Source organism: Gracilinanus agilis, chromosome 2, assembly GCF_016433145.1.
Source record: "Gracilinanus agilis isolate LMUSP501 chromosome 2, AgileGrace, whole genome shotgun sequence".
In the NCBI taxonomy this organism is placed as follows: Eukaryota; Metazoa; Chordata; class Mammalia; order Didelphimorphia; family Didelphidae; genus Gracilinanus; species Gracilinanus agilis.
This window is the reverse complement of record NC_058131.1, coordinates 183,932,510-183,947,167: the sequence shown is the minus strand read 5'-3', so window position 1 is coordinate 183,947,167 and position 14,658 is coordinate 183,932,510. Positions and strand designations below refer to the sequence as shown.

At 37.9% G+C, this 14,658-nt stretch overlaps 1 protein-coding gene across 1 annotated transcript; it reads left to right on the top strand.

Moving 5' to 3' along the window:
* The first annotated feature begins 13,098 nt into the window (after nt 1-13,098).
* On the top strand, nt 13,099-14,226 carry LOC123234907 (actin, cytoplasmic 1-like). The gene has a single exon (XM_044660913.1). It carries the CDS (start codon nt 13,099-13,101, stop codon nt 14,224-14,226), a length of 1,128 nt encoding a protein of 375 aa, XP_044516848.1.
* The last annotated feature ends 432 nt before the right edge of the window (nt 14,227-14,658 follow it).

The window sequence follows — 14,658 nt, the reverse complement described above, 5'->3', positions numbered from 1 at the left end:
ATTGGGAAAGGTTTCATGTGGATGCTGGTATATAAACTGAACTTTGAAGTAAATTATTAGAGATCCTAAAAGGTAGAGTTCAGGAAGTAGCACATTTCAGACAGGAAACAATAAAATACAAAGGGATGGAAATAAGAAATGGACTGTTTGATGGGAAGCTGGGTTTGATAATTATGGGGAGTTATACTTAGCACAAGCATTTTGTTCAAACTATAGTCACCATGTTCAGACATGATTTTATGTCACAAGACAGAGAGATTTTCTGTTCTATGCCTTTTTTTCTCCTACTTCAAGTTGTCTCATGTCTGGTGAGAAAAGAACTTCCTGAGCACCTCATCCTTCAGGAGTTTGAATCCTTTCAGTTCTAATTTTATAATCCTATGATAGTACATTATCTTTGCAGTTCATCCTGGTCTTTTCTCTCAACCTCTTTAAATCCAAACTACAATAACTGAACTAGATTCAACTTCTTGTTTAATACCTAAAAGTTAAGACTCTCAAAGGGCAAAGGGAGCAGGGAAACAGGAAGAATAGCTCTCCAGTCAACTTTTACATCTTAATATTAATTTGTATCTCACTGATCCCCATCTCTTCTTAGAAATTGCCCTTTTCACCCCCCCCTTCTTCTCTATCAACGTATAGAGTTATGTAGCAATGTCAAAACTAGATGGGGCCTCAAAGAGCACCTAAGTAAACTTTTATCCTTCATTATGATCATAAAATAATTAAAATTTTAGAAAATGATCTGGGATACTGAGAGATAAAGTGAGTTACAGGCTTAAAACCATTATGTAAGGATAGGGTATGTGTCATAAGTAGGATTTGAATCCAGGTCTTCCTGGAATTCACTTTCTAACAACTATGATCTACTCTACTTCTCCACTCTCCTCAAAGAGGACTCAGATATGCATGGGTAGAAGGAATTCTTTCCTAAGAGCTTGTTACACTGATGAAGCCATGGCTCTAGTCAAAATAATCATAAAAGGTCACATTTCTTTAGCATTTTTGAGTTTACAAAGTTCTTTCTCTTCATTGGTACCACTCTTCTGAGGTTCAATAGTAGAAGTATTATCCCCATTTTATAGATGAGAAAACAAACTCAAAGTGGTTAAATTGTCTTGCCCAAAGTCATAGAGCTAGTTAGGGGAGGAGTCAATATAAAAACTTAGGTAGCCTGATACCCTGTCCAAGTATCTTTCCAAGTGTTCCATATTACCAAGAAGATTCAAGACACTATAATTCTTATAGATTTTTGTAAACTGAGCACAGGCCCCTTGCACATAGTTTAGGAACATAATGAGTGATTTTTAAATCAAAGTATTGACTAAAGTGAAATAAAAACATTGCTAGTTTTATTTAGCACAAGGTAACTCAGAGAGAAATCTCTCCAAATCCTCCAGTTTTTTGCCATAAGAGATTAAAGTCCTCTCCTGCAGCAATGTTTCTTAGAACTGGGGCATCTTCCAGGCAAGGGCGTACATTTGACTTCTTTTTTATTCCGGCAGATGCCCCGATAAGAATAACAAGAAGAAATTTCAGAATTCTTCCCATCCACTGTAAAAAGAAAGCGAGTTTCTGACAACATACTACCTGGCTCAGACAGACATCGGGAAAAAACTAGAAAAGGGAATGAGCTGGGAACATAGACCTCATTTTTAACCCTGTTGGCAGTCATCTATGGTTGCTATGAAAGATTATAATATATTTGGAGCTGAAAGGAACCACAAGGGTCATAATATCATATGATTGATTATATAAGAGCTAGAAAGAATCCAGAAGTCAACTAGGCCAATCCTCACATTTTATAGATAAGGAAACTGAGACTGAGAGGTTTAGTGATTTATTTGCCCTCTGAGAAGTTGCAGAACTGGACCAGGTATGACATGGAGGCAAGGGAATGGCCATAAGAGTGGAAAGGTAGAAAGAGGGACAGGTGTAAAGGTCTTTAGATGCCAAATAAAGGAATTATTATAGGTACTATGCTAGCCATTGGGATTACAAAAACAACAAAATAACACTGAAACAGACCCTTCCTTCCTGGAGTTCCTATTTTATGGAGGTGGGGGTGGGGGTGGGGTGGGGAACCATCTCTAAAGTTAATAAAAGACATTTGGAGGAAAAATCACTAAAATTTGGAGGAAATCAAGAAAAGAGCTATCTGAAAGCAAAGGTATCTGACATGGTTACTGAAAGAAGTTAAATTATTCTAAGAGGCAGAGGTAAAGAGGGAATGAGTCCACAAGCTCTAAGCTCCTAGATTAACCATCAATATATCTCTGAGATGGAGTTCAAAGCTTACCTGATTGCATCTGGCAGAGAATAATAAGGACCAGAAGCATAAGGTAGAGAAGATGCATGGTGGGTGAAATATAACTTGGAAAAAAGAAGAATCAGGAGGACTTCAAGGGGACTGTGGACTCTTCCCTAATTCTGGGAGGCAGGTTTATATATGATTGGTCATGGAGATGGAAGAAAGAAGGCTGAGATGAGAGAGGAGCCTTTGTGTTTCCCTTTGCTGCTGCACGGAACAGAAGCCAGGTGGTGATTGAAGAAAGTGGAATATTTCATCAACTGCAGGCTCAGCAAAAAGCTGCCTCCTGTCAAAGAAAGAAGAGGAAAGATTCCCAGGATTAATACAATATTTTCCGTGATCTTCACATTTTTGTTGAGTGGTGGCAAAACTTGGTGTTTTTTAGGGGAGAAGGAAGGAAATGGGGATTACTTGGGTGAAACCAATTCAAGAAAATATGGAAGGTTTATGAAAATGGAAGTGATTTCAGAGCACTCGGTTGCTCTAAATTCTTTTCCCCCTATTCTGAGAACAGAAAGAAGCAAGGTTAGACAGCCCTAAGAGTTGTTTAACATTCCCTGGGTTAGGCTGATTCAAGGAGGAGACAGAAGAATTTCCTAGGCTCTGATCTAAATGATAATAGATATATTTGTACCAGGACTGGGTTTGAATCAGGTATTACTAAAAAGGTAATTCATAAACTTAATTAAATGCTGCATTTCTAATTTACAAAATGCACTTTTACTTTTTTGGGGGGAGGGGTTTTTAAAAACATCCCCCTTTCGCACTCCCAATTCTCTAAGATTTCCTAGAGGTCATTCTCCGAGGCATACATATGAATGTATAGCTTGACTCCTTCACTCAGATAAGTGACTTAGCATCTCTTGAGCCTTGGTTTTCTCATCTATAAAGTGAGGAGACTGGACCTAATTACTTCAAAGATCCTTTTATTTCCATTTTTAAATATAGGGTCCTAGGATCTACTATTCATCTCACCCCTCAGGAATGTCATTCCTCTGAGTCTGAACACTTGAATTTAAAAATGCATCATCTCACCTGTCACAAGCTTCAATTCCCTCTAAATGATTTTTTTCCCTAGTTTGCAGATCATTCTATTTGTTGGGCCAGATCAAAATAGGAATAGAAAAAAAAACTTCATAGTAATAATTCACATTCTAAAGCTCTCTAAGATTTACAGAGATCTTTCTTGGGAAATTTGTAGTAGAGCCATTTTTCTCATTTTATAGATTATGAAACAGTTTCAGGGAGGAAAAATAAATTTGTCCAAGGTTGCTCTGCCAATAAGTATTAGGGGACTAGAACTTGAAACCAGGTATCCAAAATAGTGAAACTATTCCACAGAAAAATCAGAATTAGAAGCCTCCTCAAGAGCATCTACAAATAAGAAAACAGATTTAACTGTACTCACATAGTAAGTAGAAAAAATATGACTTGAACTTTCTACTGGGGAATTACGTATCTGAAATAAAATTTAACTTTGTAGATCTTCCTACCCCAAAAATGGGGTGAGTGTGCCAGACACTTATAAATTACCCCTTAACAGAACATATTAGAGTTATTCCCTACAATAGCTGAATCTTCATTTAAACAAAAGACCTATAGACTAGTTTGATATTTCACTCTCCCTCTACTCCTCCCCTAATCTAATACAATTTTTAAAAATCTCTTTTTTTTGGACTAGCCACTTGGCAACTGACCTTTGGATTTCTCATTCTTCTTTTCCCTTCCCTCACTAACACTCACCTCAAAGCAATTTCCCCACCCGGAGACCCCCTGTTTAAGAGACTACTGATACCCTCTCCCAGGCAGAAATTTTACACCATAATTACATCATAATCAAGAGTCTGATCATCAATAGGCTTGGGGTGGGTAGAGGAGATAGCTGGGACCGGGTAATTTGCTTTTAGGGAAATGGCTTTGAGATTGCTTCCATCCTCCCCTCCCTAAGTTCCAGTGTCCTGTAGTATCTGAGGGCTTATAGGTATAATAGAGAGCCAGACTTGGTGAATCTACATCAACTATATTAAAACCCATAGATTCTGTCTTTTCAACATCTCCACAATGGCCTCTTCACCTTAGTTCAATAGTTGGTCCACATTCAACTGGGCTACTGTTGGTAGGGATAGTATTTAGTAGGAGTTATTCACTGCAGTATAAGCAGGGTCTTGGGTCACCATTAGGATGAGAGGGTGACATGGGTAAAGATGGTTGTTGGAAGGAATCCTAGGAAAAGTTCTTCTTTATATTATTTGAGGATTATCTAATAATAATAATAGGTCCTTCTAGAACTCCCATACACATAAATATTCCTAGCATTAGGAAGAGTTATCACTTTGATCCCTTTTATGTCTGTATGAGTATCAATGTCTTTATAGGTTGAAGTAACTCATAGATAGCTGGTAAGGTACAGTAGAAGGAACCATGGGCTGGGAGTCAATATTTACCTAGGTTCTGATCACCACCTCTGCCACTATATGTGAGCTTGAGCAATCCCCTCCCTCGCTTTCTTTTTGTTTTCCTTTTCTTAAATTTATATATTTGTTCGCTAGAATGAAGTTTTTCGTTATCTCCCTTTCCACACTAGAGAAAGACATTATTTAACAAAATATATATATATTTCTATATATATATATATGTGTGTGCATATATATATACATATATATAAACATATGTATATGGGGATATATATGTGATATGATATTTTATAAATATAATTATGTCACACATGTTTCTATTTATCAGTTCTTTCTCTAGAGGTGGACATTCATGATATTCTTCAAGCAATATTTCTGATATTGTATATAATGTTTACTTAGTTCTGCTCATTTCACTGGTCATAATTTTACATAGGTCTTTCCATGTCTTTTTTAAAAATTAACCTATTTGTCATTTCTTACCAGGAAGTAGTATTCCATCACAATTATATGCCACAACTTGTTTAGCCATTATCTAATTGATGGGTATCCCTCAACTTCCAGTTTTTTGCTACTACAATGAGAACCATTATAAATATTTTAGAACACAAAGGTTCTTTTCCATGTTCTTTGTTCACCTTGGGAAACAAATCTAATAGTCATATTGCCATGATAAAAGATATACACAGTTTTATATACCCCTTTGGTCATAATTACAGATTCTCTCCAAAATGATTGGATCAGTTTACAGTCCCACTAACAGTATATTAGTGTCTCCATTTTTCCGCATCCCATCCAACATTTGTCATTTTCTTCTTTTATCATTTTAGTCAATCTGACAAATGTGAGATTCACATTTTTCTAATAAGTAATGATTTAAAGCAGTTTTAATATGGCCATATACAGCTTTGATCTCTTCATCCAAAAACTGTTTGGTCATACCTTTCAACCATTTATCAGTTGAGAAATAGCTCATATTGACATATTTGCCAAAGTTATATATATATATATAAGTTTTGATTACTAGGAATGCACAGTCTAATGGAAGAATAAAACAAGGACATGATAGATAATAAGACTAGGCAGAATGTGAGAAGGATAGTGGAACCTAATGTGGGTAGAATTTCAACAATCAGAAGTCAGAAAGAAGATTTTTCCAGGTTAGAGAATGACAAGACGTCATGAAGGTGGTAAATATCAAGCAAAAGCATGGAGAACAGAAATTATGAAGTCTAATCATATACCCTCTGAATATATGGTATATATGGTAGGAGTCAGAGAGCAACCAGACACTGAAAGGTATAGTTCATGAAGGAGAGCAAAATGAAATAAAATTGAACATGTATAGAAATGAGTGTCAGATTGTAGAGATCTTTAATGAAAAAATAACCTGAAATTTAGATCTTCTCCCTGGTTCTCAATTTCCTCTTGAAAAATTTAAACTAGAGTATTTCTAAGTCTCCTTCTACCTTTCTCTATAGCATCTTATCACAAATAGAAATTTAAGTCTGATAGTAGGCATCTTGTGGATGTACCTTAAAGTTCCCTCAGATAAACTATTTGAAAATTTTTTCATTATTTAATTTTTTCATGATATTCAAAGTATGATGTGATGGAAAGAGTATGAGAAACAGAAACAAAAGACCTGGGTTCCAATCTTGATTTTTAAAAAATTTACTGCCTGTAACCTTGGCTAAGTAATCATAGGTTCGTGGATTTAGAGCCAGAAAGGATCTCAGAAACCCAGGAAATTAAAGCCCAGTAAGGTTAAGACACTTACCCATAGTCACATAGATAGCATCTGAAATAAGACTCAGTTCTTTTTAACTCCAAGATTAGTGCCACAGTCAGGAAGACCTGACTTCAAATCTAGTCTCAGAAACTTACTAGCTATGTGACTCTAGGCAAGTCATTAATTAACCCTGTTTGTCTCAGTTTCCTCATTTCTAAAATGAGCTGGAGAAAGAAATGGCAAACTACTCCAGTATTTTTTTTTACTTTTAAAATTTTTACTTATTTTTTTTATTTAATTAATTAATTTAGAATGTTTTCCCATGATTATATGATTTGTATTCTTTTCCTCCCCTCTTTCCTCTCCCCTCCCATAGCCAACGAGCAGTTTAACTGGGTTTTACATGTATCATTGATTAAGATCGATTTCCATATTATATTTGCAATAGTGTTCATTTAGAGTCTACATCCCCAATCATATCCTCATTGAACCATGTGATCAAGTAAAGGTTTTTCTTCTGTATTTCTACTTCCACAATTCTTTCTCTGGATGTAGATAGCATTCTTTCTCATAAATTCCTCTGGATTGTACTGAATCATTGCATTGCTGCTAGTAGAGAAGTCCATTGCATTCGATTGTATCACAGTGCATCAGTCTTTGTGTATAATGTTCTCCTGGTTCTGCTCCTTTTGCTCTGCATCAATTCCTGGAGGTCTTTCCAGTTCACATGGAATTCCTCCAGTTCATTATTCCTTTTAGCACTTACTCCAGTTTTTTGCCAAGAACATACCATCACAAAGAGTTAGGCATGACTGAAAATGACTGAATAACCAAAAAAAAAAAAAACCCAGGGTCATTGTGAGGATAAAATGAGATAATAATGATGAAGCTTTTTGCAAACCTTAAAATGCTACATAAAATCCTAGCTAGTATTATTATTGTTATCATTTTGCAATTTAGCTGCCTTTAAATCTGCAAAAATGAAATTTGACTAAATTGCCTCTAACATTGCTTCTAATTCAACATTTTAATTCAAAATTTATGAGACTCAGTTTCCTCATCTGTAAAAATGTGGGGGCTGAACCAGTTGGTCTTTAAGGTTCATTCCAGCTCTCTACATGTGACAAACCTATGTTTGGTTTCCAAAAGGCATTGAAAAGGCTCCCACCAAGCTTATGGGTTATTTTCAAAAAATGTGTTCAAATGACTACATTCCATCTCTGTATCCTTTGTTCGTAGTTTGTTATTTTTTGGTCATTCTATCATATCCCACTTTACATGACCCCATGAACAACTTAGTAAAGACATGGAATGGTTTACCATTTCCTTCTCCAGTGTCTTCCATTTTACAAAAGAGGAACTGAGGGATTAAATTACTTTCACAGGTCATACAAGTACTAAATATCTGAAACTAGATTTGAACTCAGCTTCTCTTGACTCTAAGCCCAGTGGTCTATCCACTGTGTCACCTAGCTGCCCCATACAGCTTATTCAATGGAGTAGAAAATGAGGTGGAACTCAAACATAATTCTCTTATTTCTCTTGGGGTCAGCCTGCAAATATTTATTCCATACTGACTCTGAGAAAGCATTATGGATGAATCTTACCCAAACATTATAACTGTGGCAGTCAGAAACAGGATCCTGGATCTTATCCCATATGCTTTCACACCCACAGCTGTAGTTCCTTCGGACAAAGACAACTTGTCTCACCACTTAGCTGGCACTACCAGAAGGAGCTTAAGGGAGGAACCAGGAGGAGACAGAGACTGCCTAGAACTTAGGACACCCTGAAGCAATTGCTTCATCTCAGGTCAGACCCAGGAGTCCCAGCATGGAACCCTAGGGCCCCCAGAAATCATTGCTTCCTTGCCAGGGATGCCTGGATAGGAATGAACTTCATAATCCCCTTTAGAACTAGGCTACGTATTTAGGGAAAGACTTCAGGTAAAGGGGAATGCTCTTGCCAAGAGAGACAAAGGGTTAAGTTAAAAGACAAGCCGAATGTCAATGCCAAGCAGGGGTGGAGATAGTGCCAAAACTCAATGACTCACTCAGGTTTTTCCCCACCCTCTCAACCAGCTCTGATAGCTGCTATTTCTCTCCTCTCTCTCCTTTGAAAGGCGGGTGCCGCTCCTAGAGCAAATAATTCTCCTTGGCACTTGGAAATCATGTTGAGCTTCATTCCTACCTTTGAGCAAAAAATACCAATCATTGAGTGGGTTGAAAACATGACTTGCTGGCAGTTTGCCAGCTCTTACTCTCTCTCAGTATGAAGTTGCCATGTATGGTGACATGAACATAAGACGTAGGAGTCGACAACCTAAATTTCATCATGGTTTTGTCATTTATTCCCTGTGATGGCCTGAGTAAGCCAATTTCTCTGCCCTTCATTTTCTTCACTGATAAAATGAAGGGACTGGAACAGATGATCTTTAAGGACCCTTTGTGAAACTTATGTTCCTATAAGGAAATCAGTATATTGTTTGTGGAACTGTGAACTGATCTAGGCATTTGGGGGAGCAATCTGGAATTATGCCCAAAAAGTTATAAAACTGTGTATACCTTTTGACCCTATCGACTTATTGTGAAACTGGGAGAGATAAGAGTAGGAAACGGACTTTCAACCAACCCTTCCTTAAGACTACATCAGGGGGGGCAGCTGGGTAGCTCAGTGGAGTGAGAGTCAGGCCTAGAGACAGGAGGTCCTGGGTTCAAACCCGGCCTCAGCCACTTCCCAGTTGTGTGACCCTGGGCAAGTCACTTGACCCCCATTGCCCACCCTTACCACTCTTCCACCTTTGAGACAATACACGGAAGTTAAGGGTAAAAAAAAAAAAAAGACTACATCAGGGTATGATGGGGAAGATAGGTATGATAAAGTGCTTTTTTCCCCTCATCCTTTGAAGGGCCCCTTCACTCAATATGTGGAGGAGTCAACCCCTTTGTCTATCCTATCTCTATAACTTTGCAAAGGGTGTCCCCTTGCCTCAGGAATGTACTCTCTCTTAATCTCTGCTTCTTTGAATCTTTAATAATAGCAATAATGATAATGATAATGATGATGATGATGGTGATGGTAATACTTGTTTAACACTTCAAGGTTTTTAAAAAGCTTTACAAATATCATATAATTTAATCCTCATAACTACCCTATAAGGTACTATTATTATCCCCATTTTACAAATGAGGAAACTAGAAAGAAAAATAAGAAGGGGAAGGTTAAAATTATCAGAGATCTCAGGAAGAAGAAAATTCAAAGACCTTAAACATAAGCAGATAAATCAGAAGTAAAAACATTAACAACAAAAAATAATATGGTATCGAGATGTAGAACATGAATTCAGGCATATATGAATAAATCTTGCAAAATAAAGAAAAAATGATCTAATACTTGATGAGACAGAGAACTGTGTAAAATGTGAGGTGAACCTGCAAACAAAACACATTCTTCCTGACTGTTTTGAAAGAGAAATGAGAATAATGAGAGTTAGGAGAATTTACAGCCTGCACAGAAAAAAATAATGAGAAGAACAGAAAAACTGGAAGCTGCAAAGGCAAGTTGCAGAGAAACAAGAGGGAGAAACATAGATAGTGAATGCAAATAACAAAGTATTAAAGAAGAAAAAAAAATAACACTAAAAGAAAATCTGTTCACTCTTCTCTTAAAACAGACTGAACTAAAAGGCAGGATATATAGAAAAAACCTAAAGATCCTAGGTCTCCTAGAAGAATATTACAAGATGAAGAAACCTGAAGACCATAATGTACAAAACAATATAAGAAAACTGCCCATAGGGGCAGCTGGGTGGGTCAGTGGATTGAGAGCTAGGCCCAGAGATGGGAGGTCCTGTATTCAAATTTGACTTCAGACACTTCCTAGATGTGTGATGCTTAGCAAATCACTTAACAGCCCCATTGCCTAGCCTTTACCATTCTTCTGTCTTAAACCAATACATAAACCAATTCTGTCTTGGTTTAAGACAGAAGGTAAGGGTTTTTAAAATAATAAGTAAATGTATAAATAAATAAGTAAATGAATGAAAGAATGAATGAATGAAAAACTAAATAAATGAATGGATAGATAGATAGATAGATAGATAGATAGATAGATAGATAGATAGATAGATAGATAGATAGATAGACAAATAAACAGATAGATAGATAGATAGATAGATAGATAGATAGATAGATAGATAGATAGATAGATAGATAGATAGATGAAATAAGAGAACTGCCTGGAACTGAACATTGAAAATGAAATGCCAATTGAAAGAATTCACAAATCACCTCCAGCAAAAAACCCAAAGCTTCAAACTCCAAGACACACACATTAAATTTAATAATTTCTAAAAAAAAATAACAAGATCTGCAAATGATCAGGAGAAAGATCTTCAAATACAAAGGAAATGAAAATTTAATAAGAAAGGATAACTCTGTACCCACTAAAAAATGAAAGAGGGAATGGAATAATGTTTCCAAAGAGCAATCCAGAATACAATCCAGGGTGACGGAGCTTAAATATCTAATCTTAACCATAAAAAAAGTAATTTCAGTAATAAAGATACCTTTGAAGCATTCTTAGAAAGAAAACTAGTACTGAAGAAATTAAATGCTTCTCTTTTTAAAAATTTGTTACTTTAAAGTTGACCAAAATAATATAGAGATGTATATAATATGTATATATTATACACATGCATATATACATATATATACATATATATATATACATAGATGCATGTTTCTATTTATCAGGCAATAGAAATTCAGGACTGGTGAATGAATATAACAGCCAAGGATATCATAGCAACAGAGTGACAAAAGAGAGATCAGTAAAAGACTTCAAATAAATTACTTGTTCTGGGTCATACAGCAAGTGTGTGAGACTGGGTTTGAACTCAACTCGAATCTTCTTGATTTGAGGGCCAGTCCTCTATCCCTTGGGTCATCTAGCTGCCTTCAAAGCTGGAATCAAGAGTGCTGCCTGAATCAATGTGGAGCCTTTCCTGATTTGCCTCAGCTCATAGGGTTTTCCCTATTCCACTCTTCCCCCTCCAAAAAAATTACCTTGGAATTTATTTCGTATATACTTGAATACGTATCTTCCTCATTAATNCATATATACATATATATATATATATATATATATATACATAGATGCATGTTTCTATTTATCAGGCAATAGAAATTCAGGACTGGTGAATGAATATAACAGCCAAGGATATCATAGCAACAGAGTGACAAAAGAGAGATCAGTAAAAGACTTCAAATAAATTACTTGTTCTGGGTCATACAGCAAGTGTGTGAGACTGGGTTTGAACTCAACTCGAATCTTCTTGATTTGAGGGCCAGTCCTCTATCCCTTGGGTCATCTAGCTGCCTTCAAAGCTGGAATCAAGAGTGCTGCCTGATTCAATGTGGAGCCTTTCCTGATTTGCCTCAGCTCATAGGGTTTTCCCTATTCCACTCTTCCCCCTCCAAAAAAATTACCTTGGAATTTATTTCGTATATACTTGAATACGTATCTTCCTCATTAATTGAACATAAGCCCCTTTACCATTTCAGTCTTTGTATCCTTATTGCCTAGACCTGTCCCTGGAAAAGTAATAAGCACTTTAAAATGTTTGTGGGTTGATTATCAGCTACCTACTTGAGCTGGACTTAACCACATTTCCCAACATTGAACATCTCTGTGTCCTGGCAAAATTTGTTTTCCTGTCTTTCATAAGAAGCTGTCTTATTTTGCTGTTTACTCTTGGCCAAAAGTCCTTTTCTACATTGAGTGGGGAGTTACAGTAAGGATGAAGGCGATTTGGGCTAGGTCACTATGGGTCGCATCACCCAATATATCTTAACTGGGATGTTTTTAGGGCTACATCTGCATTCTGGGATTATCTAGAGCTGGTAAATTCCTGCTTCCCAGAAGCTATCTGGAGTAAACAGCAGGGTCACTGAATTCAAAGTCAGGAAACCAACACCTAGAAATAAAAACCCTTCCTATACACAGATGTACAAAGAATGCACTATAATCAAACTAAGTCAGAAATCTTAATGCCAAGAAACCTACTTGATCTCAGACATCACTGATGATGGTGGAATGAGACTTTTAACTTGAATAGGGATAATTTAATTGAAAGGCACAATGCTTCTCTACTAGCAGCAATGCAAGGATCCAGAGCAAGGCTGACTGACTCATGAGAAAGAAAACTAGCCACATTCAGAGGAAGAACTGTGGGAGGAAAAACACAGAGGAAAAACAACTGCTTGAACAAATGGGCTGATGAGGATATTATTGAGGATGTAGACACTAAATGATAACTCTAGTCCAACTATCAATAATACGGAATTAGGTCTTGATCAATGATACATGTAAAACCCAGTGGAATTGTGTGTCAGCTAAGGGAGGCTAGTGGGGTTTGGGGGAGAGGGAAAGAACATGAAATATGTAACTATGGGAAAATATTCAAAAGAAAAATAAAAAAGAAATAAAGAATGGAGAATGAAGTAACATTGAATGCTTTAAGATAGTAAACCTCAGCTGTGAGCTCTTTCACCCAATGTGCACTTGCCTCCCCCTTGTCTCCAGGTGGAGCACCACCTCCTCTATCTTAAGGGTTTAAACTGGCCTCTTCAAAGTTCGCCATGGACGATGATATTGCTGCACTCGTTGTTGACAATGGCTCCGGAATGTGCAAAGCTGGCTTTGCAGGAGACGATGCCCCTCGAGCTGTCTTCCCTTCCATTGTAGGGCGCCCCAGACATCAGGGTGTGATGGTGGGTATGGGCCAGAAAGACAGCTACGTGGGGGATGAGGCCCAGGTCAAGAGAGGTATCCTGACCCTGAAGTACCCCATCGAACATGGTATTGTCACCAACTGGGATGACATGGAGAAGATCTGGCATCATACTTTCTACAATGAGCTCCATGTGGCCCCTGAAGAGCACCCTGTACTGCTCACAGAAGCCCCCCTGAACCCCAAGGCCAACAGAGAAAAGATGACCCAGATCATGTTTGAGACCTTCAATACCCCAGCTATGTACGTCGCCATCCAGGCTGTGCTGTCCCTGTATGCCTCTGGTCGTACCACTGGTATCGTGATGGACTCCGGCGATGGGGTGACCCACACGGTGCCCATCTATGAAGGTTACGCCCTTCCCCATGCCATTCTCCGCCTGGATCTGGCTGGCCGTGATCTGACGGATTACCTCATGAAGATCCTGACCGAGAGAGGGTTCAGTTTCACCACGACAGCTGAGAGGGAAATCGTGCGTGACATCAAGGAGAAGCTGTGTTACGTAGCCCTCGACTTCGAGCAGGAGATGGCCACTGCAGTGTCCAGCTCTTCTCTGGAGAAGAGCTACGAGCTCCCCGACGGTCAGGTTATCACCATTGGCAATGAGAGGTTCTGGTGCCCAGAGGCTCTCTTCCAGCCATCTTTCTTAGGCATGGAGTCCTGTGGAATCCATGAAACTACCTTCAACTCAATCATGAAGTGTGATGTGGACATCCGCAAGGATTTGTATGCCAATACCGTGTTGTCTGGTGGTACCACCATGTACCCAGGCATTGCTGACAGGATGCAGAAGGAGATTGCAGCCCTAGCCCCCAGCACAATGAAAATCAAGATCATTGCCCCACCTGAGCGCAAATATTCTGTCTGGATTGGAGGCTCCATCCTGGCGTCCCTCTCCACCTTCCAACAGATGTGGATCAGTAAGCAGGAGTACGATGAATCTGGGCCTTCCATTGTCCACTGCAAATGCTTCTAAATGGACTGCTGGTTTTTTCTTGTTTTTTTTTTTCTTGTTTTTTTTTGTTTGCTTTTTTTTTTGTCAAAGGGTGTGACACGATAATTGCCCCCCCCAAAAAGAGATGAGATTGACATGGCTTTATTTGTTTTTATTTTGGGGGTTTTTTTGGCGCTTGACTCAAGATTTAAAAACTGGAATGGTGAAGGCAATGAGCAGACTAAAGTACATTGGAGGCAAACATCCCCAAAGTTTTTCAGTGCATCTTAGGGACTCTGATTGTACATCTTTTTAAATAAGTCATTCCAAATATTGTATAATGCATTGTTACAGTTACTTGCTTCTATGAAGGTTGTCTTACTCTCTCCCCAAAGGAGCAGAGTGACTTATCATAAATCCAGAACAGGGTGGTGGGGTGTAGCGGTAGTATTGCTTTATGTGTAAATTATGTAA